This window comes from Protopterus annectens, chromosome 5.part1 (assembly GCF_019279795.1).
Source record: "Protopterus annectens isolate FY-2018-M chromosome 5.part1, PAN1.0, whole genome shotgun sequence".
Lineage (NCBI taxonomy): Eukaryota > Metazoa > Chordata > Ceratodontiformes > Protopteridae > Protopterus > Protopterus annectens.
This window is the reverse complement of record NC_056736.1, coordinates 107,073,677-107,100,891: the sequence shown is the minus strand read 5'-3', so window position 1 is coordinate 107,100,891 and position 27,215 is coordinate 107,073,677. Positions and strand designations below refer to the sequence as shown.

The following is a 27,215-nucleotide window of genomic DNA, read 5'->3' as shown; positions in this document are numbered from 1 at the left end:
TCCTGTTTTAAGCATGGAATTAGTGGGATTTCTGTTTCTAGACTGTGTCTGTGTTGGGACCATAAATTCTTTAGGTACCACTGTAGTTTTCTCATATGTAGTCTGGCAAATGGAACCAAGATTATGCATGATGCCATGAAGCCCAAGGCCTGCAGTACTTTTCTTGCTGTTAACTTGTTCAGTTTTGTTAGTGCCAAGAAGTATAGAGGAGTTCTTTTGTTTTTCTGTAGTCAGGAATGCCATTTGTTTTACTGTGTCCAATTCCGCCAAGAATGTCCTTGTTTGGGATGGTATCAGCCTTGACTTTTGTAAATTGACTGTGTATCCCAGTGCTTGTAGCAAGTAAATGACCCTTTGTAAATCTGTTGTCAGCTTGCTTTTGTTGTCCCCTTGTAGCAGGCAGTCGTCCAGGTATGGGTAAATTTGAATTCCTGAAGTCTGCAATGGGCATTACTGATGCCAGGCATTTCGTGAATACTCTGGGCGCAGTAGATAAGCCAAAAGCAATGCTGAGAATTGATAGTGCTCTGATCCTGCAAGAAATCTGAGGTATCTTCTGCAGATTGGTCGAATGGGGACGTGCAGGTATGCCTCCTTGAGATCTAGAGTTACCAGCCAAGACTCCTTGCCCAGCATGGGAAGAAGTTGCTGTAGGGTCAGCATTTTGAATTTTGGGACAATGATGTATGTATTTAAGGTGGACAGGTCGAGAATTGGTCTCCAACTTTTTCCTTTCTTGGAACTAGGAATAGTCTGGAGTAGAACCCCTTTCCTTGCTCTGCTGTTGGCACTCTTTCCACAGCTCTCATGTTTGCTAACTCCATTATCTGGCGTAGAGCCTCTGTTTTTTTGATTTGGAGGTAGATTTGGCATTCCTCTTTTGACTGGAAAAGTGTGGAAGTGAAACCGGTAACCTTGATCTATGGTTTGTAAAATCCACTTGTCCTTTGTTATGTAGTGCCAGTTCTTTGAAAATAAGGTTAACTTTCCGCCTAGAGGAGCTGCTATTTGTTCCCTGGTAGACGGATTTAGGGTTAAGTCACTGTGGTTGTGTTGATGTAGTGGCAGTGGCTGTGTCTGTGCCTCTGTTGTTACCTTGCCACTGTCTTCCTCTGTAGGCACCTCCTCTGGATTGGTTTCTGCCTCTGGAACGTCTATTCCTGCCCCTTTGAAATTTTGTGGAGTCAGGAAAGGACCAATTTTTGGCAGGCCAGTTCCTGCTAAACCTTGGGGGTTGAACCTGCAAGAAATCTTTAACAGTTTGAACAGATTTTGCCTTTTCTTCCATTTTCTTCATAACCTGCTGGGCAGATGTACCAAACAAACTTGTCTTGTCCATAGGAGCATCTAGCAACTTAGCTTTAACATGATCCGTAAAGCTTGTTCCTTTAGCCATGCATGCCTTCTTATTACTGTGCCTGTCATGGCTGATCTAAATGAAGCCTCCAGTGCAACATAGCCACATTTTAAGGAATGGTTGCTAACCTGTTGTATGTTATTTACCATCTCTAATACATATTTCTTATCAAGAGATTCATCAGTGGTTAGTTTTTTAGTTAACTGATCCAGCATAAACTCTTGGTATTGTATCATGTGAAACTGACAGTTTAAAGCTCTAGCTGAGAGAGTAGCTGAAGTGTAGACCTTTTTACCCCATCTGTCTAATGACCTTGCTTCCCTTTCAGAAGGAATAGGGTTTTAGCTATGGTCGGCTACTGCCTTGGGGCCCTGGGATATAGTTTCTGGGTCTGCAAGTGGAGCCTTGTAAAGGTGGTGATGAGTATCTGGCACCCTGTAAAATCTGTCTGGTTTGGCAGGGGCTGGGGATAAAGAATCTGGAGCGAGCAAACATCATTGAAAGCATCATCCACCACAGAGAGAACAGGGGGTATAGCTAAGGGCCTGTGCTGTGGGAGGTGCAGAAAAGTCCTAAGTCTTTTTCTGGAGTCTGAAAAATCCTGTTGCTGCCATTGGAACTGTTCTCGCATGGCATGCAAGGTTTCCCCAAAGGAGAATTCTTCTGGTGGGGAAGCAGCTGGGATGGATTCTTCAGCATCAGAATCTTCAAAATTGGAGAAGGGAGCCTCTGGCTGGTCAGTTATGTCTGATTCATCAGCAGAATCATCAGAGGACACTGGCTCGGGGCTCTGCCCTAGGTCTCTTCTCTGGGGCAGAGAGGCCCTGTCTGGGTGAGATTGAGATCCTCTAATTAAAGAAATTAAATCTTCTGCCAAAGTAAGCATTTGAGAACTAGAAGAGGGCCTGGATGTGGGTGGTTTAACAGGCACTGTTTTAGTAGTCTTGGCTGCTTTAGCCCTGGCGAAGGCCTTAATGGACATGGCTGCTGGAGGCCTAGCAGCACCACGTGCTGGGGTAGAAACATCCAAGGGATGGTGTCTGATAAGTCAACCACCGTAGTGGGTAAAATTTGTGAAGTCGTTTCAAGAGTTGTAGCAGGGTCTCGGTTGTAGGAATAGGTTCAGCTGTACTTTGTTCAGTTTTCTCGGTTTCGCCGAAACCGAGACACTCGCGTTTGCTTGACCATGGTTTCGCCGAAACCGCGGACCGCGAGTGTCGGTCTTTATCTTTGCGTTTTGCTAGATTGGGTAGTCGGAGGATCCGGCGGCATAATGTACGCAAAATCAGAACCGAAAACTGTTCTGCAAACTCCGACCGACGCCTAAGCGCTCGTCGGTTGAAAGAAGCACAGGCCGAACAGGCTGCTACGTCGTGGGCTGGGCCTAAACAAGGCAGACAGTAAGAGTGGAAATCTTTATGAGGTATTTGTTTCCCACAGTTTAAACAATTGTTAACTTTTTCTGACATCGGCTGAGGCAAGAAAGAGTCCCCAACGCGGTACTTAGCTTTAGAAGTCTTCGAAGTAGTATTCGGTAGAAGTAATCTCTGGATCCGACCGACCAGCACTTGCGAACAGCTTCTGCTTCGGGCGCCACGCGGCAAGAAAGACTGAGGAAAATGGCGTCGGCTGATGCCTTTATACCCGAAGACCAACAGTGATGACGTCGGGTGGAGTGCGACATCAGCCGAAGCCGGACCCGGACTTTGGAATCCGGCCGACTGAAGGGCTGCCTGACGACAGGACAACCCACTTGTTATGACTGCAGATGCATCCATGAAGGACATCATATTAATACAAATTATGACTCAAACATATTCAAATTACAGCAAGAGAGTTTTCTCAAAGAAATGAATATATGTGTTTTTTTTTTTTTTTATGTACAAAAACAAGTTACATACAAGTGATCAAATAAGAGATATACAAATGAATCAGAATTTATTGCATAGGCTTTGTAGGAAGGTATAGGTTCTTACCTAGATCCCGGTGAAGCAAGCCAACATACCAGATTAATAATGTTTGTAGAAGTATATAACTAAGAAATGCAGCAAGAAAGTTCTGATTCTGAGGATGGCATCAGACAAAACCTTCTTGAATAATGGGACAGCCTAAGGCCAAAGTGGAAGGGAGGTGGTGTAAAGTAAGAAAGGGAAGGCAGAGCTCTGGAATTCGGACTGACTGCAAAGCTCCCTGCAGGCAGGAATCCCAGATTTCATGACTGCAACGATGAACAGTATGAAAAATATTACGCCAGATCCTTCACATTAGGTTCGGAATCTGGCTGTGAAGGGTAGGAGGATGTTCTCTCTTTTTTTATTTTTCCTAGGGGGTCAGCTACCACAAAAGTTGTGGGCTGGGTCCTGATAAGAGTCACTGCATTTACAGTCTACATCAAAACTGCAATATGTTACAATGCAAACAAACCCAGGATCAAAACTCCTCTAAAGTTTCAAAAACAACTTTTCATAATTTGGAAACTGTACAACCTGGACATACAGCGACAGAGGAACTTTTGCTCAGTATTGTGCATTCACATGACAGCAAGAATTTCAGTTGCTGTTTTTCTTTTGGCTTTTCCCGGTCAGGGATCACCACAGCAGAACTCCGGTCCGCTAAGGATTGGCAGTTGATCTTTATGGTGCCGAGGTGCCAGCCCAATGCCCAACCTTCAACGAAGGCATGCCCATTCACGCATATCTTTCAAACGCCACTCGACCGCGGGGAGGCCATGCACACTCCACACAGAAGGCGTTCCAGTCGAGAATCGAATGGGAGAATCTCTTGCTGTGAGGCAACAACGTTACCGCTGCACCACAGCGGCTGTGGTTGTTTACTTGTATAGGTACAGGAATATAAACATTATACCTCCCTGTACACTTATAAAACAAATGACAATGAATCTCTCTCTCTCAACTTGAAGAACTTAAACTGCAAATATCAATGCTGGTGTTAAACACCAACAAATGTTTCACCTGATGCCATGAAGTAGATTAAGTTACTTGGTTTTAGAAACAGCAATATCTATAGTATAGTGCAGTATACATGTAAAGTAACAATGTACTTTTCTTTCTCCAATCAAAACATTTCACATGTCCTTGAATAAAGTAGCTCCCTCAATTGCAAAATATGGAAATATGAACAAACTACAGTGATTACTATTTCTATAAGACATCCTAGACTAATAATCCTAAATATTATTATGCTAACACCTTGCCCCTTTCTTTTGCTGGCTATTAATTGGTAAGTCAATTGGTTACGGATGATATCCCCCAAAACAATCAGGATGCCATAAGCAGCTACGGCTATTACTAGAAATACAAAACAAAAAGGTGATAGTTGCAAGTTTGCTTAAACCAGGACGGACTAAGTACAGTTGTGTACACTTACCATAAATGTAGATGTTCGAGTGTATTCACTGTTGCAGTAATTACATTTGGGTAATCTGCAGGCAGGTTGCCCTCAGTCGGCCTGAATAACAAAGTCTTGGGTCCTGCGTCGGTTGCTGTCTCCTCTTCCATGACGTCAGGTCGTCAGGGTTATAAAACATGCAGCCGATGCCATTTTATTCAGTTTTTCTTGCTCCAGATGTCAGGTGCCTCCCCAAATGGGGAGCAAAGATATATATATATATATATATATATATATATATATATATATATATATATATAATATAAATAAGCAGTAAATATATAAATACAACTTTAGAAACATAAACTTTACCTTCAACTAAAAGCAAATACACCACAAAGGCTTTTGAGTATAGTGAAGGAAAGAAAAGGAATAGAAAGGGGGATGGCGGGTGGGTAACCCGGACTGCAACAGTGAACACACTCGAACATCTACATTTATGTAAGTGTACACAACTGTACTATGTTCTTCATGTTTCACTGTTGCAGTCATTACATTTGGGTAGAATCCCAAAGCTATGGATGGGAGGATGGAACTAAACAGCATTAGGAGCGGCTATAAGGCCCTGCAGGACTGCAGTGGCAAAGCCTGCCCTGGATTTGGAGAAGAGAGGTAAATGATAATGCTTTGTGAAGGTATGAACAGAGCTCCAAGTAGCAGCTTCTAGAATGTCTTTGGTTGGGACCCCTCTGAGAAAAGCTGCTGAAGTAGAGGCAGCCCTGGTGGAATGTGATCTGATCCCCTTGGACACAGGTTTACCATGGTGCAAATAGCAGAAACGAATGCAGTGGCTTATCCATTTAGAAATAGTCTGCTTTGATATAGCCTTCCCCTCTGACCATGCAGCAAATGCTACCAGTAGTTGCTCAGACGTTCTTAGAGATTTGGTCCTATTTAGGTAGAATCTTAGTTGCCTGTGTACATCCAATGAATGCAGAATCCGCTTCTCCCTTGTTCTGCGGATTTGGGTAAAATGTTGGCAGGTGAATGGTCTGGTTAAGAGCCACACTGGATACCACCTTAGGCATAAAAGAAGGATTGGTCCTGAGGGACACCCTGTCCAGGTAAAATGTAATAAAAGGCTCCAATACCATGAGAGCCTGTAGTTCTGAAACCCTTCTTGTTGAAGTGACTGCCAAAAGAAAAGCTGTTTTCCAATATAGAAATTTTGTATCCGCAGTAGCTGCTGGTTCAATGTGAGTTTTTCCAGCAAAAAATTGAGATCCCATGCAGGAGTTGGTGCTCTTCTGGGAGGCCTTAAATTTTTGGCCCCTCTAAGATACTGTTTAAGCAGAGGATGAGAAAACAGGGGAGGCTCTGTGTTGTAATGAGCCGAGATGGCAGAGGCATGGATTTTTATTGAAGAAAATGATAGGCCCTTGTCAAGCATCTCAGTCAAATATTGTAAAATATGAGGAATATCGGGCTTTGCTGTGTCTATTCCTTGTGCTTGGTTCTAAGAATCTCTTCCATTTATCAGCATAAGATTTTCTAGTACTAGGCCTTCTGGCTTCCAAAATTACATCCATCACAGATTTACTGAGAGGTGTTGTTTGAATAATTAGTTGATTAGCCATGCTGCAAGATTCAGAGTTTGGAGCAGTGCGCGCAGAATTTGATAGTTCTGCTGAGACAGTAGATGAGGTATTTGAGACAAGTACCATGGAGGAAGGTGAGACATATTCCTTAGAAGCGGGTACCAGTGCTGGCAGGGCCAGTCCGGACAAATTAGGATCATTTTTGGTTTTTCCTGTCTAACTTTTAGTAAGACCTTGGAGAGTAGAGGCAGAGGGGGAAAGGCATAGACTGATAGGTTTTTGCAGCTGAAGGATAGAGCATCCACTTTCCATGCTTTTTTGTGATGAGTTCTTGTGCAGAAGTTGTCCAACTGATAGATCTATTTGCCTCTCCCCAAAACTATGTCTGGGCTCCCCCATTTCTGTGTTAACATGCTGAAGATTTGTGGATCCAGTTTCCATTCGTGCAGGTCCATAACATTTCTGCTTAGGTCTGCCAAAGTATTTTGCTTTCCGGGCAGGAATTGAGCTTGAAGATGTATTTGGTAAGTCAAGGCTGTGTTCCACAAAGCCAAGGCTAGTCTGCAAAGGGGGTAGGAATGTGTACTCCCCCGTTTGTTTATGTACCACATAACTGTGGTGTTGTCCGTCTATCAGTAGTTGTCCTGGATGAAGCAAGTCCTTGAAGGCTGTCAGAGCATACTGAACAGCTAGCATCTCTTTCTGATTGATATGCAGATGCATTTGGTTTGGGCTCCATTTGCCCTAAATGCATCTCCCTGCCAGGTGGGCCCCCCAAGCATAGTCTGATGCATCTGTAGTTAAGGTTTGAGTGACAGGGGGTAGAGTGAATGATAGTCCCTTGTTTTGGTGACATGTCTCTGCCAACCAAAGAAACTCCTGTTGTAGGCAGGGAATGAGAGGAATCATTGTTTCCAGGCTGTGACAATGCTGACTCCATAAACTTTTTAGGTACCACTGAAGTTTCCTCATATGCAGTCTCGCATAAGGAATTAGTAGAATTCAGGATGCCATGAACCCCAAAGCCTGGAGAATTTGTCTTGCAGATAACTAGGTTTTTGTTGCCATTTGTTTGAAGTATGTTGTCAGTTGTCTTTGTTTGGCGTAAGGTAAGCCATTTGGGCAGTTGTATTCAAGCTTGCACCCAGGAGTGTAATTATTTGAGAGGGCACCAGTTGTGATCTCTTTTCGTTTATGGTGTACCCTAGGCATGCTAGAAGCCATTTTACAAACGTCAGATGTTGAAGAAGAGTGTCCTTGTCCTCTGCTTGAATGAGACAATCATCCAGATAAGGATAAATTTGAATGCTTCTTTGTCTGCAGAATGCAATTACTGGTGCCAGGCACTTTGTAAAGACCCTGGGCGCAGCAGATAAGCCAAAGGGCAGTGCAGAGAATTGGTAATGCAAAAAATATGCTTTGAAAGCGAAGGTATCTTCCGCATGACTCCCTTATTGGGATATGCAGGTATGCCTATTTTAAGTCTAGATTTACTAACCAAGCATTCCTGCCTAGCATAGGCAGTAGCTGTTATAAAGTCAGCATTTTGAATTTTGGAATGTCCAGGAACGTGTTCAGAATCGATAAGTCCAGTACTGGATGCCATGAATTGTCTTTTCTGGGTACCAGGAAAAGCCTTGAATAAAAACCTTGTCCTTTTTTTCTTTTCTGGTACCGGTTGAATAGCCCCCATATCCATGAGGGACCTGACTTGTTTCTGGGCCTCTGCCCACTGGTTTTATGGCAGATCCGGCCATACGTTTGAAATTGGCAAAGTATGGAAATGAAATCTGTACCCCTGGGATACTATGTTTAATACCCACTTGTCCTGGGTAATTAACTGCCAATTTTGAGCATGAAGTGCTAGTTTTCCCCCCAAGGGGGCTGACAAAAGATAAGTGCTTGGTGATGTTAGAGGAAAGTCATTGCGACTGCTTACTATAGGATTGTGCTTTGTTTCCTCCAGATTTGGAGGTGGAGGTGCCCCATTGCTTTGACCTGTAAGAAACCTGTGATTGGTATCCGGAGTCTTTTGAGCACCTGGATTTGCCCTGAGTGGCTCTGTTGGTCACAGGAAAGGACCGATTTTTAGTAGGCCAGTGCCTACTGAACCTGGGTGGCTGCACTTGCAAGAAATCTTTTACAGTTTGCATAGATTTAGCTTTGTCTTCCATTTTCTTTAAAACCTCTTCTGCCTTATTACCAAACAGATTTTGCTCCTTGAGCCAGGCATGCCTTCTAATCACAGATCCAGTAACGGCAGCCCTAGAAGGGGCCTCCAAGGAATCAAAACCACATTGCAAAGTATGCTTTCCAACCTGTTCTACTGAACGCAATAATTCCTGTAACTATTTATTTTCCACACAATCAGAAATCAACATCATTTTCTGTTTCAGTCAGCCCATAACATGCTGTTGATATTTAAGCATATGAAACTGGCAGTTTAAAGCCCTGATTGCCAAGGTTGCAGACGTATAAACCTTCTTGCCCCATCTATCCAGCGCCCTGGAATCTCTATCAGAAGGGGTAGGATTTTTGGCTGTAGAGGCCTTTACACCCTTGGGACACTGAGAAATAGTCTCAGGATCAGCAGCAGGATTTTTGAAAAGAAATTTGTGGGAGTCATGAACCCTGTAATATCTGTCTGGCTTACTAGGAGCCGGAGGCAGGGAATCAGGAGCCATGCTTGATTCCGAGAACACATCATCAACAATGTCTAATACAGGAGGTATTGCCAAAGGCCTATGCTGAGGAAGGAGGAGGAAATCCCTAAGCCTCTTTTTTGATTCAGAGATGTCCTGACTCTCCCAGTGAAAATGTTCCCTTAAAGTATGCAAAGTCTCTCCAAAAGAGTAATCCTCAGGAGGACATGCAGATGGGATGGATTTCTCTGCATCAGAATCCTCATAGGGTGGAAAAGAAAAATCCCGATCAGAAGAAATGGAAACCTGATCTGAAGATTCATAATCAGTGCCTTGCCTAGGCCTCTTAGTAGGGGGGGGGGGTTGGGAAAGTACAGTTGTGTACACTTAGCATAAATGTAGATGTTAGAGTGTATTCACTGTTGCAGTCATTACATTTGAGTAATTCTGCTGGCTGGTTGCCCTCAGTCAGCCTGAATTCCAAAGTCTTGGGTCCTGCCATCAGGTCGTCAGGGGTATAAAAGATGCAGCCGATGCCATTTTCTTCAGTTTTTCTTGCCCCAGATGTTAGATGCCCCAAAAGGGTAGGCTAGATTTATATATATATATATATATATATATATATATATATATATATATATATATATATATATATATACATATACATATATATATATATATATATATATATATATATATATAAAACATACATGCACCAAAATAAACTTTACCTTCATTTACAAGCAAATACACCACATACTTTGTATAGAACAGAGAAGTAAAGATAAGCTCCAGCAGAAATAAGGGAGATGGCGGGTGGGTAACCTGGACTGCAACAGTGAATACACTCGAACATCTCCATTTATGGTAAGTGTACACAACTGTACTATGTTCTTCGTGTTTCACTTTTGCAGTCATTACATTTGGATACATTCCCAAAGCTATGGTGGGGGGCTGGAGCTAAACAACATTAGGAGCGGCTATGAGGCCCTGCAGAACTGCAGTGGCAAAGCCTGCTCTGGATTTAGAGTAAAGTGGCAGATTGTAATGCTTTGTAAAGGTGTGCACTGAACTCCACGTAGCAGCCTCTAAAATGTCTTTGGTTGGTACTCCCCTGAGAAAGGCTGCCGGAGTGGCTGCAGCTCTGGTTGGATGTGGCCTAATGTCCTTAGGCACTGGCTTGCCATGCTGAGAGTAGCAGAAACGAATGCAGTGACCTATCCACTTTGAAATAGTCTGCTTGGAGATAGCCTTTCCTTGTGATCCTGCAGCATATGCCACTAGTAATTGTTCTGTCTTTCTGAAAACTTTAGTTTTGTCCAAATAGAATCTAAGTTGTCTGTGTACGTCCAAAGAATGCAGAATTGTCTCCCCCTTGTTCTGTGGATTTGGATAAAAAGTTGGCAAATGAATAGTTTGGTTAAGGGCTACACTGGACACCACCTTAGGCATGAGAGACCCTGTCTGGATAAAAAAATGATGAAAGGTTCCACGGTCATGAGAGCCTGTAGCTCTGACACTCATCTTGCAGAAGTTATTGCTAGGAGCAGAGCTGGTTTCCAAGATAAGAATTTTATATCCGCAGTAGCAGCTGGCTCAAAAGGAGGTAGGGTGAGTTTTTCCAATACATAACTGAGGTCCCATGCAGGCAATGGCGGTCTCCTTGGAGGCCTTAAATTTTTGGCTCCTCTGAGGTACTGCCTTAATAAAGGATGAGAAAAGAGTGGTAGCTCTGTATTGTAATGAGCCGAAATAGCAGAGGCATGAATTTTAACTGATGAAAAAGATACGCCTTCGTCCAGCATCTCAGTTAAGTAATGCAAAATCTGAGGAATATTTGGTACAGCTGTGTCATTTCCTTGAGCTTGGTTCCAAGCACAGAATCGCTTCCATTTTCCAGCATAGGACTTTCTAGTACTAGGCCTTACAGCTTCCAAAACGACATCCATCACAGCTTTACTGAGAGGTGTGCTTTGTATGGCTACATTATCCGCCATGCTGCCAGGTTTAGAGTCCTGAGTTGGCTGTGCAGAATCTGATTGTTTTGTTGGGACAATAGGTGAGGTATTTGCGGTAAGGTCCAGGCTGGGCATTGAGACAAGTTCCTTAAGATCGGATACTAGTACTGGCGGGGCCAGTCTGGGGCAATCAGAATCATTTTTGGTTTCTCCTGTCTTACCTTTAGGAGTATCTTGGGGAGGAAAGGCATATACTGATAGGTTCTTCCAGTTGAAAGACAAGGCGTCCACTTTCCATGCTTGTCTGTGACAAGTCCTTGTGCAGAATCTTTTTAGTTGATAGTTGTGAGGGAAGGCAAATAGATCTATGTCCAGGTGTCCCCATTTCTGTGTTATCATACTGAAGACTTGTGGATCCAGGTGCCACTCGTGGGGATCCATGAGGTTTCTGCTTAGTTTGTCTGCCAGAGTATTGTCCTTTCCTGGCAGGAATTGTGCCTGCAGATGAACTTGGTAAGTCAATGCTGTGTCCCATAAAGCCATGGCTAGTCTGCAAAAGGGGTAAGAATGCGTGCCCCCCTGCTTGATTATGCACCACATGACCGTGGTATTGTCTGTCTTTATCAGTAGTTGTCCCAGATGAATTAGGTCCTTGAAGGCTGTCAGGGCATTTTGAACAACTAGCATCTCTTTTTGATCGATATGTAGATGCATTTGATTTGTGGACCAGGTGCCCTGAATGTCTCTTCCTGCCATGTGGGCCCCCCAGGCATAATTTGATGCATCTGTTGTTAGGTTCTGCCTATCTGGGGGAAGTGAGAATAAATGTCCCTTGTTTTGGTGACAAGCCATTGCCCACCATCAAAACTCATGTTGCAGGCAGGGAATGAGAGTAATCATTGTTTCCAGGCTGTGGCAATGCTGTGTCTAGACACTTTTTAGGTACCAATGAAGTTTCCTCATATGCAGGCTTGCATATGGAATTAGTAGTATGCAGGATGCCATGAAGCCCAAAGCCTGCAGAATTTTTCTTGCAGATAACTGGGCCTTTGTTGATATTTCCTCGAAATAGGTAGTCAGTTGCCTTTGTCTGGCGCGAGATAAGCCATCTGGGCAGTTGTATTTAAGTTTGCACCCAGGAATATCTCTTGAGAGGGTACTAGTTTTGATTTCTTTTCGTTGACTGTGTACCCTAGGCATGTTAAAAGCCTTTTCACAAACGCCAGATGTTGTAATAGAATGTCCTTGTTCTCTGCTTGAATGAGGCAGTCGTCCAAGTAAGGATATATTTGTATTCCTCTTTGTCTGCAGAAAGCAATTACTGGTGCCAGGCACTTTGTGAAGACCCTGGGCGCAGTAGATAAGCCAAAGGGCAGTGCAGAGAATTAGTAATGCTTTGAACCAGCCTTGAATCTGAGGTATCTTCTGCGTGATTGTCTGATTGGGACATGCAGGTATGCCTCTTTTAGATCTAAAGTGACGAGACAAGCCTTTCTGCCCAGCATAGGCAGAAGCTGCTGTAAGGTCAACATCTTGAATTTTGGAATACCCAGGAAAGTGTTTAGAATAGCTAGGTCCAGTATTGGTCTCCATGTTTTGTCCTTTCTGGGTACCAAGAACAGTCGAGTAAAATTCTTGTCCCTGCTCTTGCTGTGGCACTTGTTGAATAGCCCCCATGTCCATGACGGATGAGACTTGTTTTTGAGCCTCTGCCTATTGATTTTTTGGCAGGTCTGGCCAACCATTTGCTCTTGGCAGGGTATGAAAGTGAAACTTGTAGCCTTGTGACACTATGTTTAGAACTCATTTGTCCTGGGTTATAATGTGCCAATTTTGAGAAAAAAAGTGCTATTTTCCCCCTAAGGGTGCTGCCAGTAGATAAGTGCTTGGTGCAGACAGGGGGAAGTCATTGGGACTGTTTCCTGTATGGTTGTGATTTGTCTTCTCCACTTTTGGAGGTAGAAGCAACCCATTGCTTAGACCTGTACAAACCTTGAGGCTGGGATCTGCCTCTAGGGCGTCTAGATCTGCCCCTTTGAGGTCTGTCAGACACTGGAAAAGACCAATTCTTTGTAGGCCAGTGTCTGCTAAACCTAGGTGGCTGTACTTGTAAAAAAAATCTTTGACCGTTTGCATAGATTTAGCTTTGTCCTCCATTTTCTTTAACACCTCTTCCGTCTTAACAACAAACAAGGTATCATGCTGTAATGGTGCATCTAATAATTTAGCTTTGACATGATCAGGCAGATTTTGTTCCTTTAACCAAGCATGCCTTCTAATTACAGAACCCGTAACTGTGGCCCTGCAGGAGGCCTCCAGAGAATCAAAACCACATTGCAAAGTATGCTTTCCAACTTGTTCAGCTGCATGCAATAAATCCTGCGTTTCTTTGTTATCTGCACATTCAAAATTTACCAACATTTTCTGTTTAAGCAGTGTCATGACATATTGTTGATATCTGGGCATATGAAACTGGTAGTTTAAAGCCCTTATAGCCAAGGTAGCAGATGTGTAAATCTTTTTTCCCCCATCTATCCAATGCCCTAGAATCTCTGTCAGAGGGGGTAGAATTTTTTGCAGTGGAAGCCTTAACCCCTTTGGGCCCCTGAGAAATAGTTTCTGGGTCTGCAGCAGAGTTTTTGAAAAGGAATTTATGAGAGGAACCCTGTAGTATCTGTCAGGCTTAACAGGAGCTGGAGGTAAGGAGTCAGGGGTCAGGGGTCAGACTAGACTCTGAAAACACATTATCTACAATTGTCTAACACAGGTGGAATAGCTAGAGGCCTGTGTTGAGGCAGTAGAAGGAAGTCCCTGAGCCGCCTCTTAGATTCTGAAAAATCTTGGCTTTCCCAGTGGAAATGCTCCCTCATGGTACACAAGGTTTCCCCAAAGGAATAGTCCGCAGGAGGAGAAGCAGAAGGAATAGATTCTTCAGCATCAGAATCCTCATAGGGGGGGAAGTGACTATTCCTGATCAAAAGAGAAATCAGAGAAAATGGAAACCCGATCTGAAGATTCATAGTCTGGTCTCTTGCTTTGACCTCTTATCAGGAGGGGGATGTGAACCCCTGATCAAGGTAATTAAGTCTTCGGTCATTTTGAGCATCTGTTCTTTGGGCATGGAGGCCTGTCCTTGTGGCTGGTGAACTTGTTTCTTTGCTTTTAACGGTGTTTTAGTCTTTACCTTTGAAGCTGAAGTCGGTTTAATGTATAATTGTTTAGGTCTGAATACACCGTCAGAAGCCGATGCCTGCTCAGCATCTCTGGACCCATCTGAGGGAATAGTCTCTGAGGCTCCAATACCTTGAGTTTCCAGCGGCCTGACAGACTCCACGTGGGAGTTGGCAGCGGCTTGAGACTCTAAAGTAGCGGGCATCAGGGGCTGTGAAAGCACCTCACTGAGAACCGGCGACTGGCTTAGGAGAAGCTTCATCGGTTTTGGACCTCGGTTGCCTGTCTTTTTCTTTGCGCTTTTTGTGAACTCCGGTAGTCGGATGGCTATCAGACGACATAGTATAATTAAATCTGTGGCCAAAATAGCTTAGTGCAAAATCGTACCGACGCTTAATAGTGCATTGGTTAAATCTAGCACAAAACCGACAACTTGAAACGTCGTGGTCAGGGCCTAGGCAAGGAATAGAGCAAGAATAAGTCCTTATGAGGTATTTCCTTCCCACAAGAAATACAATTATTAACTTTTTTCTGACATCGGTCTGGAGCAAGAAAAAAGTTTCCCCAACAGGGTACTTAGCTTTTAATAAAGACTTTGGATCTGAAACTCGAACACGAAAATCTCAGGAGTCAGCCGACAGGCACTTTCGAACTGCTTCTGCTTCGGGCACCACGCAGCAAGAAAGACTGAAGAAAATGGCGTTGGCTGCATCTTTTATACCCCTGACGACCTGACGTCAGGGAAGGGGTGACAGCAACCGACGCAGGACTCAAGACTTTGGAATTCAGGCAGACTGAGGGCAACCTGCCAGCAGGATTACCCAAATGTAAAGACTGCAACAGTGAAACACGAAGAACATCCCCTGATCAAGGCAATTAAATCCTCAGCCATTTTGATCATCTGTTTTTTAGGCATAGTGGCCTGAGCACGTGGCTCATGTGTTGGTTTTTTAGACACAGAAGCTGTTTATGACCTTGTTTTTGTTGCTGGCATCGGTTTAATATAAAAATGTTGAGGCCTGAAAACACCCTCAGAAGCCGGTGCCTGCTCAGCAGCGCCGGACCCATCCAAGGGAGAGACATCCGCGGGTTCAATACTCTGAGAACCTCACGGCATACCGGACTCCGAATGGGTCAGGGTAGAGGCCTGCAACTCAAAAGTAGCGGGCATCAGGGGCTGCGAAAGCGCCTCACTGAGTACAGGCGAACCGGCGACTGGCTTAGGAGAAGCTTTGCCACTGGTTTTGGGCCTCGACGGTCTGTCTCTGTCTTTATCTTTGCATTTTTTGTGAACTCCAGTAGTCAGATTGCTAATGGATGACATTTCAGGATAATTAAATCTTGAACCAAAATATTTAGAAGCAAAAATATACCAACGTTTAATAGTGCGTTGGTTAAATCTAGCACAAAACCGACAGCAAGGCACGTTGTGATCAGGGCCTAGGCAAGGAATACAGTACAAATGAAAATCCTTATGAGGTATTTGCTTCCCACAAGTAATGCAATTGTTAACTTTTACTGACATCAGTAAGGAGCAAGAAAAAGTTCCCCCCAACGGGGTACTTAGCTTTAGTTTGAAGACTTCAGTTCTGAAACTCGAATACGAAAATTTCAGGAGTCGGCCGACCGGCACTTGCGAACTGCTTCTGCTTCAGGCACCGCGCGGCAAGAAAGACTGAATAAAATGGTGTTGGCTGCATGTTTTATATCCCTGACGTCATGGAAAAGGAGACAGCAACCGACGCAGGACCTAAGACTTTGTTATTCAGGCCGACTGAGGGCAACCTGCCAGCAGATTACCCAAATGTAATGACTGCAACAGTGAAACACGAAGAAAGTACAGTTTTGTACCTACCATAAATGTAGATGTTCGAGTGTAAACTTTGCTGCAGTCATCACACTTGGGTTATCCTGCCGTCAGGCGGTCGCGCAGTCGGCCAGAGTTCCAAAGTCTTGGTCCGGCATTGGTTGCTGTCGCCTCCTCCCTGACGTCAGTGTGACAGGGGTATAAAAGATGCAGCCCACGCCATTTTCTTCAGTTTTTCTTGCCCCAGATGTCAGGTGCCCCCAAAAAGGTAGGCAATTCAAATTGCTAGTAAAAAATACATAAATGAAAGCAAACAACCATTTTTAGTTACCAGCAAATACTCTCCATAGGTAATAAAGGGTAGATGCCCTAGGTAAGTACCAGAAAGTAAGAGGGGAAGGAGGGAGGGTAACCTGGACTGCAGCAGAGTTTACACTTGAACATCTACATTTATGGTAGGTACAAAACTGTACTATGTTCATCGTGTTACACTGCTGCAGTCATCACACTTGGGTGGAGTCCCAAAGCTGGGGTAGGGAGGCTGGATCTATAAAGCATTAGGGGTGGCTATAAGGCCCTGCAGTACAGCAGTGGTGAAGCCAGCTCTGGATTTGGAGTATAAAGGCAAATGGTAATGTTTGGTGAAAGTATGCACAGAACTCCTTGTGGCTGCTTCCAAAATATCCTTGGTAGGTACTCCTCTGAGGTAGGCAGTTGAAGTGGCTGTTGCCCTGGTGGAGTGAGATCTGATGCTGCTAGGTACAGGTTTCCCATGGTGGGTATAGCAGAAACGTATACAGTGTCCTATCCATTTTGAAATAGTCTGCTTTGAAATGGCTTTTCCCTGTGCTCCTGCAGCATATGCTACCAATAAATGTTCAGTTTTTCTGAAAGCTTTGGTTTTGTCCAAGTAGAAGCGTAACTGTCTGTGAATGTCCAAAGAATGTAGTAGTCTCTCCCCTTTGTTCTGTGGTTTTGGATAGAAAGTTGGCAAGTGAATAGTTTGGTTTAGAGCCACACTTGATACCACCTTTGGCATAAACGTAGGGTTCGCTCAGAAGACACCCTGTCCTGGTGGAAGATGAGGAAAGGTTCCACTGCCATTAGTGCCTGTAATTCTGAAACTCTTTGTGCTGATGTTATTGCCAGTAGCAGAGCAGTTTTCCAAGAGATGTATTTTAATTCTGCTATGTTAGCTGGCTCAAAAGGAGGTAAAGTTAATTTTTCCAAAACAAAGTTGAGGTCCCAAGTTGGTGTGGGTACTCTACGGGGCGGTCTTATGTTTTTAGCCCCTCTGAGGTATTGTTTGAGCAAAGGATTAGAAAAAATTGGTGGATCCGTGTTGTAATGAGCAGAGATAGCTGAGGCATGGATCTTGATGGATGAAAAAGAGAGGCCCTTGTCCAGCATCTCAGTTAAGTATTGCAGTATCTGAGGAATGTTTGGGACAAGAGGGTCAAGGTTGTGTGCTTGGTTCCAGGCACAGAATCTCGTCCATTTATCAGAGTATGCTTTCCTGGTGCTAGGCCTTCTGGCCTCCAGAATGACATCCATAACAGCTTTGGAGAGAGGCATTGCTTGCTTGGCTAAGGAATTTTCCATGCAGCTAGATTTAAGGTCTTTAGCTGGCTGTGAAGTATCTGATTGTTGTGCTGTGTCAGCAGCTGTGGGATTTGAGGCAAAATCCAGGGTGGTTCTTGTGTTAAGTTCTTTAAGATTGGGTACCAGTGCTGGCGTGGCCAGTCTGGTGCAATCAGGATCATTTTTGGCTCTTCCTGCCTGGCTTTTATAAGTACCTTTGGAAGGAGAGGTAAAGGAGGGAAGGCGTATACTTGTAGTTTTTTCCAGCTGAATGAGAGGGCATCCACTTTCCATGTTTGTGGATGGTAGCTCCTTGTGCAGAATTTCTGTAATTGGCAGTTCTTTGGGGAAGCAAACAGATCTATGTCCGGGTTCCACCATTTTTGTGTTATCATTCTGAATATTTGTGGGCTCAGTTCCCATTCGTGTGGGTCCATAATGTTTCTGCTTAGGTCGTCTGCCAGTGCGTTTTTCTCTCCTGGCAGGAATTGTGCTTGCAGATGAACTTGGTAGTTTAGAGCGGTGTTCCACAAGGTCATGGCTTGTCTGCAGAGGGGGTAGGAGTGTGTGCCCCCTTGCTTGTTTATGTACCACATAACTCTGGTGTTGTCTGTCTTTAGTAGTAATTGCCCTGGATGCAGTAGGTCCTTGAAAGCTATAATAGCATTTTGTACAGCTAGCATCACTTTTTGATTGATGTGGAGATGTCTTTGCTCTGTGGGCCACTCGCCCAGGATACATTTTCCTGTCATGTGTGCTCCCCAGGCTTAATCCGATGCATCTGTTGTCAGTGTTTGCCTGGCTGTGGGTTGAGTGAAAGGCAGTCCCTTGTTGAGGTGACAAGCTTGTGCCCACCATCGAAACTCCTGTTGTAGGCAAGGAATTAGTGGTATAACTGTTTCCAAACTTTGACAGTGTTGAGACCATACGCTCTTTAGGTACCATTGTAGTTTCCTCATATGCAGTCTGGCATATGGAATTAGTAGTATGCAAGATGCCATGTAGCCCAAGGCCTGCAGAATTTTAGGGAGTTGGGTCTTTGTTGCCATTAATTGAAAATATTGAGTCAGTTGTCCTTGCTTGTCTGGCGTGAGATAAGCCATCTGGGCCGTTGTGTTCAAGCTGGCACCCAGGAATATTATCTGTTGTGAGGGCACGAGTTTTGATTTCTTTTCGTTTACTGTGTACCCCAGGCAACTTAATAACTTTTTTACGTACGCCAGATGCTTTAGTAGAATATTCTTGCTCTCTGCTTGATCAGGCAGTCGTCCAGGTATGGATAGATTTGAATTCCTTTTTGCCTGCAAAATGCAATTACTGGTGCCAGGCACTTTGTGAAGACCCTGGGCACAGTAGATAAGCCAAAGGGCAGTGCAGAGAATTGATAATGCATTGAACCAGCTAGAAACCTGAGGTATCTTCTGCAGTTTTGTCTGATAGGGACATGCAAGTATGCCTCTGAGGTCCAATGTCACGAGCCAAGCTTTCTTGCCCAGCATGGGAAGAAGCTGCTGTAGTGTCAACATCTTGAATTTCGGTACATCCAAGTAAGTGTTTAATGTAGAAAGGTCCAGAATGGGTCTCCAGGCTTTGTCCTTTCTGGGAACCAGAAAGAGTCTTGAGTAAAATCCTTGTCCTTGTTCCTGTGGTGGTACCTTTTGAATAGCTCTCATGTCCATGAGTGCTGTAATTTGTCTTTGAGCCTCGGCCCATTGATTTGGTGGCAGAGTTGGCATTCCTTTTAGCCTTGGCAGGGTGTGAAAATGGAACCTGTAACCTTGAGATACAATGTTAAGAACCCATTTGTCTTTGGTGATGCAATGCCAGTTGTGATAGAAAAGTGCCAGTTTTCCTCCTAAGGGGGCTGCCAAGAGAGAGCTGTTTGGCAGCTGTAGTGGAAAGTCATATAGTTTGTATTTTATAAGATTGAGGCCTGTCTTCTCCTTCTTTCTGGCCTGGTGTGCCCCACTGTCGAGGCCTGTAAGGGCCTTGTGTCTGACCTCTACCTCTTGGACGTCTGTATCTGCCCCTTTGAGGTCTGCCTGTGACTAGAAAGGACCAATTCTTTGTTGGCCAATTTCTGCTAAAACGAGGAGGCTGAACCTGTAAGAAATCTTTCACCGTTTGCATAGATTTTGCCTTATCCTCCATCTTCTTTAATACCTCCTCTGCCTTAACTCCAAACAGCACATCCCGCTGCAAAGGTGCATCCAATAATTTTACCTTAACATGATCTGGTAATGTATGTTCTTTTAACCAAGCATGCCTTATAATGACAGAGCCTGTAACTGCTGCTCTACAGGAGGCCTCTAAGGAGTCAAACTCACATTGCAAAGTATGCTTTCCCACTTGTTCAGCAGCATGCAATAAATCCTGCATTTCTTTTAAGTTAGGAGGATCTGAATCTGGAAGCATCTTTTGTTTCAACTGAGACATCAAAAATTGCTAATATTTTAGCATGTGAAACTGGCAATTCAAGGTTCTCATTGCTAAAGTTGCAGACGTATATACCTTCTTTCCCCATCTGTCTAAAGCTCTGGAATCTCTGTCAGAGGGAACTGTTTTTTTTTGCTGATGAAGCCTTAATCCCTTTGGGTCCCTGAGAAATAGTTTCAGGGTCAGCAACAGGGCTTTTGTACAGAAACTTGTGAGAGTCAGGGACTCTGTAATATCTATCTGGTTTAACTGGGGCTGGGGGTAAGGAGTCAGGGTTCAAACTGGATTCAGTGTAGACATCATCCACAATGTCAAGAACTTGCGGGATAGCAAGGGGTCTGTGTTGAGGCAATAAAAGGAAGTCTCTGAGCCTTTTCTTGGATTCTGAATACTCCTGACCTTCCCAATGGAAATGCTCCCTCATAGTATTTAAGGTCTCCCCAAAGGAATAATCCTCAGGCGGAAAGACTGACGGAATTGATTCCTCAGCATCAGAATCCTCGTAAGGGGGTAAAGAATATCCTAGGTCCGAGGAAGAGTCAGAGGAAATGGACACCTGGTCAGAAGATTCATAGTCTGCATCCTGTCTGGGCCTTTTATCAGGAGGGGGATGGGACCCCCTGATCAGAGTGATTAGGTCATCGGCCATTTTTAGCATTTGTTTCTTAGGCATGGAAGCCTGTCCTGGAGAGAGTTGTGTCTGTTTCTTTGCTTTTAAGGGGGGCTTAGACTTAACAGAGGATTTAATGGTTAACTGGGTAGGTCTGAAAACACCCTCTGTAACTGTGGATTGCTCAGCTACTTTGATTCCCTCAGTAGGTTTAGGATCGGTGAGCTGAAGGCCTAGCGCTTCTGAAGGCCCAGCCAGCTCCACGTGGGAGTTGGATGCAGTCTGTGGTTCTGTGGAAGCGGTCGTCAGAGGCTGCGTAGGTGCCTCACTGAAAACCGGAGAACCGGCGACTGACCTAGAAGAGGCCTCGTCGTCAGGTTTGGGCCTCGGATGCCTGTCCTTGCGCTTTTTATGTATTGTGGTCGTCGGAATTTCCGACAGCATGGTGTAATTGAATTTTCTACCAAAATAATGTCAGGCAAAATCAAACAGACGTTTAATAGTGCGCTTGTTAAACCTAGCACAAAACAGACAACCAGTGACGTTGTGGTCAGGGCCTAGGCATGGAATACAATAGGAGTGGAAATCCTTATGAGGTATTTGCTTCCCACAAGAAATACAGTTATTAACTTTTACTGACATCGGTCTGAGGCAAGAAAAAGTTTCTTCAACAGGGTACTTAGCTTTTTTAGAAGACTTCGGTTCTGGATTCGGAAAGAAAATCTCAGGAGTAGGCAGACCAGCACTTGCGAACTGCTTCTGCTTCGGGCACCGCGCGGCAAGAAAGACTGAAGAAAATGGCGTCGGCTGCATCTTTTATACCCCTGTCGCACAGACGTCAGGGAGGAGGAGACAGCAACTGACGCCGGACCAACACTTTGGAACTCTGGCCGACTGTGGGACCGCCTGACGGCAGGATAACCCAAGTGTGATGACTGCAGCAGTGTAACACGATGAACATCATCTGGGTTTGCAACAAGTATTATGAAGCAAACATCATGTAGTCTGTGTTCCACACTGTATGGCTGTCTGGATGACAGCTGCTTCATGTTCAACCTTTGCATCAATATTAGGGAATAAACAGGAATGGATAGCCCACATGCACTGGGAGGCAGAAAAAATAAAAAATAAATATCAAAGAAAACATGCCTAGATACAGTAAGACCTTGAGTTAAGTAAGGCCTTGAGTTTAATTTTGGTGGCTGCCAAAAAGCAATTACTAGAAAATGGAAATTAAAGTCTAAACCAACAGTATTAGAAGTAGTGAATATAGGAATAGAGATAAAAAACAGATGTGGAATCTTTTGAAAAGGGTAGGAAGCAAATTACACAGAAAAAATGGGAATTGTGAGAACAATTCAAGCAGAATAATATTTTTGAAGAGGAATGAGGATTAAGGGAAGGTAGGAATTGAATAAACTATGTAATGTTCAACTGACAATGATAGAAGATTATACGTGATGCTTAATGTTTGCAACTGTAAGTATGCCAATATGGTTTGTTTTCATTTATATAAATGTATGTTTGCCTATGTCATAAGTGATAAGTCAATAAAGATGTCTCTTGTTTAAAAATGGGTGCTTATTCTCTGGAATTTGCCTGGAAGGAAACAATGGGCATATGATCAACTGTCTCTTGCCATACAAAAAAAAAAAAAGATGGCTCTTACATTGAACATACAAGGATTTGTCCATTTACTCTCTTCTTGCCAATTTTGCACATTTGTATAAAGTACATTTGTCTACATTTCACTTCCTGCAGGAAAGCCAAGCCTCAGAGAGATGGTCATGGCTGAGACAGCACAGATAAGATCTGCATTAAAAACAAAAATAACTTGCGTCTCTTAAAGAACTGTAGTAGGCAGCTTGTTACAGTTTAACACACAAAGCACTGAAAGTACATTACTGCACTGGCCAGGAAATAAATCCAGTAACCAATTCCCAAATGCACCCCACCCCCCCCAAACAACTTCTACTCCAGGCATCTGCCCTCTTCTCCCCACCTTAGATACACATTTGCATCCTGCAGTGCTATTTTCTAACCACATCAACACTTACAAAACACTGGATATAACACTGCGGAAAAACAATTTTCCATGACGAAAAGCAGCAAAAACATTTACCATAAGCAAAGGAATACATCCATATACTCGAGAAACAGGAGAGTTTACTCTGTTTTAGCCACATTAACCTGCCAATGCCATCCACAGTGCATCAATCAGAGAAAGAGCACACCCAAAAGAAAGAGCTCAGACCGGGTAAGCATTTTGGAAACAGGATTAATTCGGTGGCAAAAATGCTTTTATTTCTAACACAAGGAAAACTGCATACAAAAATATGTGCAAGTTTCTCTTTTAAGCGATTCTCTTTTTGCAGTACTGATTCTATAAATTTTACCAATTGAATCTTAAGTATCAGTACTGCATGGTGCACTGCACTAGTTCACTTTAACCCTTTGCAGAATCATGCTCTTAAAAATCAATATTACAATTACAATGTAATGTATAGACCATTAGTAATTCATGCAAATCACAACTTACGACTTCAGCTTCTGCTCTTGTCCTATATGTGATAATTGCATGCAGAGAGGTGTCATCGATCTGGCAATCTTCAATACCACCAAATTGCTTTAGCAAAAAGGAAATAAAAATCATCACAGGAACTGCATTCTCCAAAACAATACCTATTACACTGCAACATATTACACATTAACCTGATTCCCAAAACCTCATTGCAAAATAGTAAAATATCCCATATACATAATTAAAAAATAGTTGCACATCATTAATTTTTTGAGGTAATAAATAGCAAGCTACTGTAAATACAGCAATAAAAAAGTACTTACCATAACATTTAATTTAAGATATCTTTATAATGGGTCACTGGCTGGGTATTTTCTCTCTACCAATTAAAATTCTGCATTTTTTCTGAAAAAGTCTGCACTTAGTAATGTGCAGTTGCTATACAGTACAATAATGCAATGGCCATACACACATCTCCAAACCCCTCTAATACATCCCTTTTCCAAAAGCAAGCAATTGGATTCAAATCAAGAAATAAAGCAAACCCGATATTACATTTTAAAAACAAGTGATATCTTTTAAATAAGTGATATATGTCTGACATACAGCACCAACAACTTCAACTGACGATAAACCACTCATCTGCAAAGGAATGGACAGAATGTACACTTAAGCTATCAAGAAGGGTACTTGCAGATCAACTGACACGGTAACAGAATATCTAATAGTGAGGACCCCTTTATGGGTACTTGGTTGGGATGAATCCCAAGCAGTAACCATCAGGGTAGGAGGAGCAGGACTGACGTACAAGCACATGGTATAGAGAACTGACCTGGAGGGCCGACTTCCAAAATGCAGCTGGACTCCATGAATAACGGTCAAGCCAACAATGCTTTTGATGGAGTACGCAGAAAACCAAGCAGGTGCAGCATGAATATCTGAAATGGAGATATTCTGAAATTAAGCTGTGAAATCAGCTACTCCTCTTGGTACACTGAGTAAAGACAACAGTGTTCGCCAGTGTAAGGTTAGCTGCTTGATGGCAAAGGATTATGCCCTTATCAAGCCATCTAGCAGTGTCTGCCTTTTAGCCAAACCACAAACGCTTTTCCCCTAAAGCAAAGGTGATTAACAACTTTTTTGTTTTCCTTAAGCCCTTCACCCAATCTAACAAACTTCTGAAAGATCACATACCCCCCCCCCCTTGCACATAAGGAGCTTAAGCTCCAAGGTACACTGCCTAGAAGCGATTACCACTAGAAAAATGGTCTTTCATGAGATGAGCTATAACAATACAGACAGCAGACTCATATGGGGTACAGACAAGCCTATCACCCTATCACCCAAGAGGGGGGACCCTCTAAGTAGGGTGAAGATGCAGTGCTCCTTTCAGAACCTGTTTTAAGAAGTGCTGGGACACAGTCTTGCCATCCACAAGAACTATGAACTTAATAACTTAATATAATACTCAAATGACTTACAAGTCACTATGAATCTATAAACAAACAGACACACCTTGACTGTGGAATAAACTCTGTGCTGGATTATGCAAGTGTTTTAGATGACCATCTACACAAAGAACAACAGAAAAAGTATTTGATACTGCTCTGCCCAATCAAGACTTTACACTTGGAAGCATAAGCTTACTAGACGGAAAACTTACTGGCAGTCACCTTTGAGACTCCTAAAGATCTAGAAACTAGAGATCATAAGAGAGTCAGTACAAAGATGCTTAATGAGCAGATATGTCCATTCAGGTGGTTGCAGGTACAGGGCACTTTCCTTTTTTTTAGGCACTGAAGGGGTAGAATCTGTGCTCTTCTAATTGCCAGTTGAGTCTAACTATGAAAGCCTTTCAGACTTCTTCTCCAGAAATCTTATCAGATATTCTGGAGAGAAAGTGTGTGGGGGTAGATTACTCAAGCTGTTCCTGATAAATGTGAGGATATATAAAAAAGCATGTGGGTCATCAGGCCTGGGGACAGGGTGTGAACTCACTGGCATTGTGCTTCTCTGAGAAAGTGTGTTGAAACCATCTACACCCTTATAATAGCCAAAAGGAGACATAGTTCATACCATATGCATTCATGAGAAATGAGTGACAGCATGATGGACTGGCACCAGCCAATCAGGAACCCACACTCGACTGTGTGCCAGCCAAAGGTATCAGTGGGTGGCGAGAAGCAAACTGGTTGTCATACTGCTTTTGACCAAATTCCACAATGTCATCACCCTACACCCACGACTCAAACACTGACCAAATGGCATCTGTCTACTGACTAGACCACGATTCAAACTTTGGTGCAGGATGACTTAATGGACCCATGCCAACCATAGGCCTACTTATTCAAGTAAGAGTGGGGACTAATTCAAGAAGAAAAATGCATGTTCTTAACCACCAGCTCATCTGGAAAGAGAATGGTATAAAAACCTCAGTACACACCGACCCCGAGAGAGGAAGACAAGGCCATGCCACTTATCAAGGAAAGAAATGGTTCAGGCATGGTCCTTCAATAATCCAGGGCAACAGCACCACTGGCATGGTCAGGGGTGGTGATAAACACAGACTTACCTCATGGCATATCTTTCCCCTGTGGTAATGCTCTAATTTAAAGCTGGGCTGACAACAGGACCCTTTCTGCTACTCACCATGTTAACAGCTATCTACCACTGTCATTTTAGTAAATTTTAAATAAGTTAACTTCTCCCTTCTTTTTTTATAAAATAGCAGGTTTAAATTTTTGATATTTGTGGCTGCTGTCAACATTACACTCTTCCTTCATATACTATAGGCACTGCTGGTGGAGATATCTGACAGCCACACAGGCAGCTATTGTGCAAGTAAATACAGGCTATTTTGGACTGCAGTTATGATCAAAATTCAAAATGTGTCAGTGGCAAAAAGAAATGGTGGGTTCTGGGGATGTGCACACTTGAGTAGTTAAAAAATGGTGAGAAAGTATCAGATTCGTACTCACTATCAGCTGATTTTCCACGGACTTTCTCCTAAAGTTAATTGCTGAACTTCTTTCCTGCCATTCTATCTTCCACATGTTCAAAAGTGTGGGTGTGCTCGTGTGCATGCACGTGTGCACACTTTCTGCTGGCACACCATGATGTCATGCTTGACCAAGACAATACATTCAATCCCTATAATATTTAAGAAAGCCACCATTAAATGGGTGAGCATAACCTGTGAAAAAAATACAAAAAAAGGTAATACAAAAAAATAAAATCAAACACCTACAAACTTACAATAATCTCCATCAACATTTATTAGACAGTGGACTGTCCAAATACAGTGGAATAGGAGGATAGTAAGCACGCCCACAAAAGATAACCATAGATCAAGTGGTATACTGTGCATGCTTCTGCTACATCTGACTTCAAGGACATTTTTAATGGGATATTGCTGGGAAGAAGTTCAAGCCACCAAGAAAGTAGGAGCCAGAGAATGTCCAAAAAGCTATGGAACAGACGGCCAAATCCATTAACACCAAGATGTCAAGGAAGCCTCATTCTTGGAAACATGGTTCAAGTGCAAAACAATGACCTCATGCTCATTAGCACTAAAACTGGCAATGGAGAAATTTTGAAGCAAGCAGTGGAAGCCAGCCATACACCTTCCCGCAGTAAATGTTCAGAAAGTAGCCTTTTCCAAAGGATGGTTTTTCCACCTCATGACAAAACACAATGCTGTTAGAACTCTAACTGAAAAGCTTCTACTTAGCTACTGCAAGCAAATGCTTCCCTGGAGTAAGCATGATGACCAGCTGTTCCAGCCTCCTGAACTTAAGCACTCTTTTCAAGTATTACATTTATCAGACATCTTACTACCATGACACAAGCTACTATAACCATGAAACGGGAACACAGAGTGAGAATCATGTTACCAATGCAGACAACCTTCTTGATCATCAACTGATATGGCCAATAATCAAATAACTATTGCACCTTATTCTGATGGATTCTTCTACAGTGGAAGAATCATCAATGTAGATTCACAAGCAGTGTCCCATTACACCAATGAAGCACAGAAGGCAGTTTTCAGGGTAAACAACCTGCAACACACCTCCACAAAATGACTGTACTCCTTAAAAGGAGATGAAAGCTAAAGGGCTAATTTTAAATATGCACTGACGACATGGTGGACAAAGTACAACTTATCCACTGCAGAAAGATGAAA

The 27,215-nt window shown here is 43.2% G+C and overlaps 1 protein-coding gene across 4 annotated transcripts in view; it reads right to left on the bottom strand.

Annotated features, from left to right (window-relative positions):
• Nucleotides 1–27,215, bottom strand: part of RBM26 (RNA binding motif protein 26) — a 1,920,204-nt gene that overhangs the window by 165,069 nt on the left and 1,727,920 nt on the right. For all 4 annotated transcript variants that reach the window (XM_044072914.1, XM_044072916.1, XM_044072915.1 and 1 more), the window contains one exon: nt 23,048–23,134. In XM_044072914.1, coding sequence (XP_043928849.1) covers nt 23,048–23,134 — 87 coding nt within the window. The remainder of the gene's footprint in view (nt 1–23,047; nt 23,135–27,215) is intronic.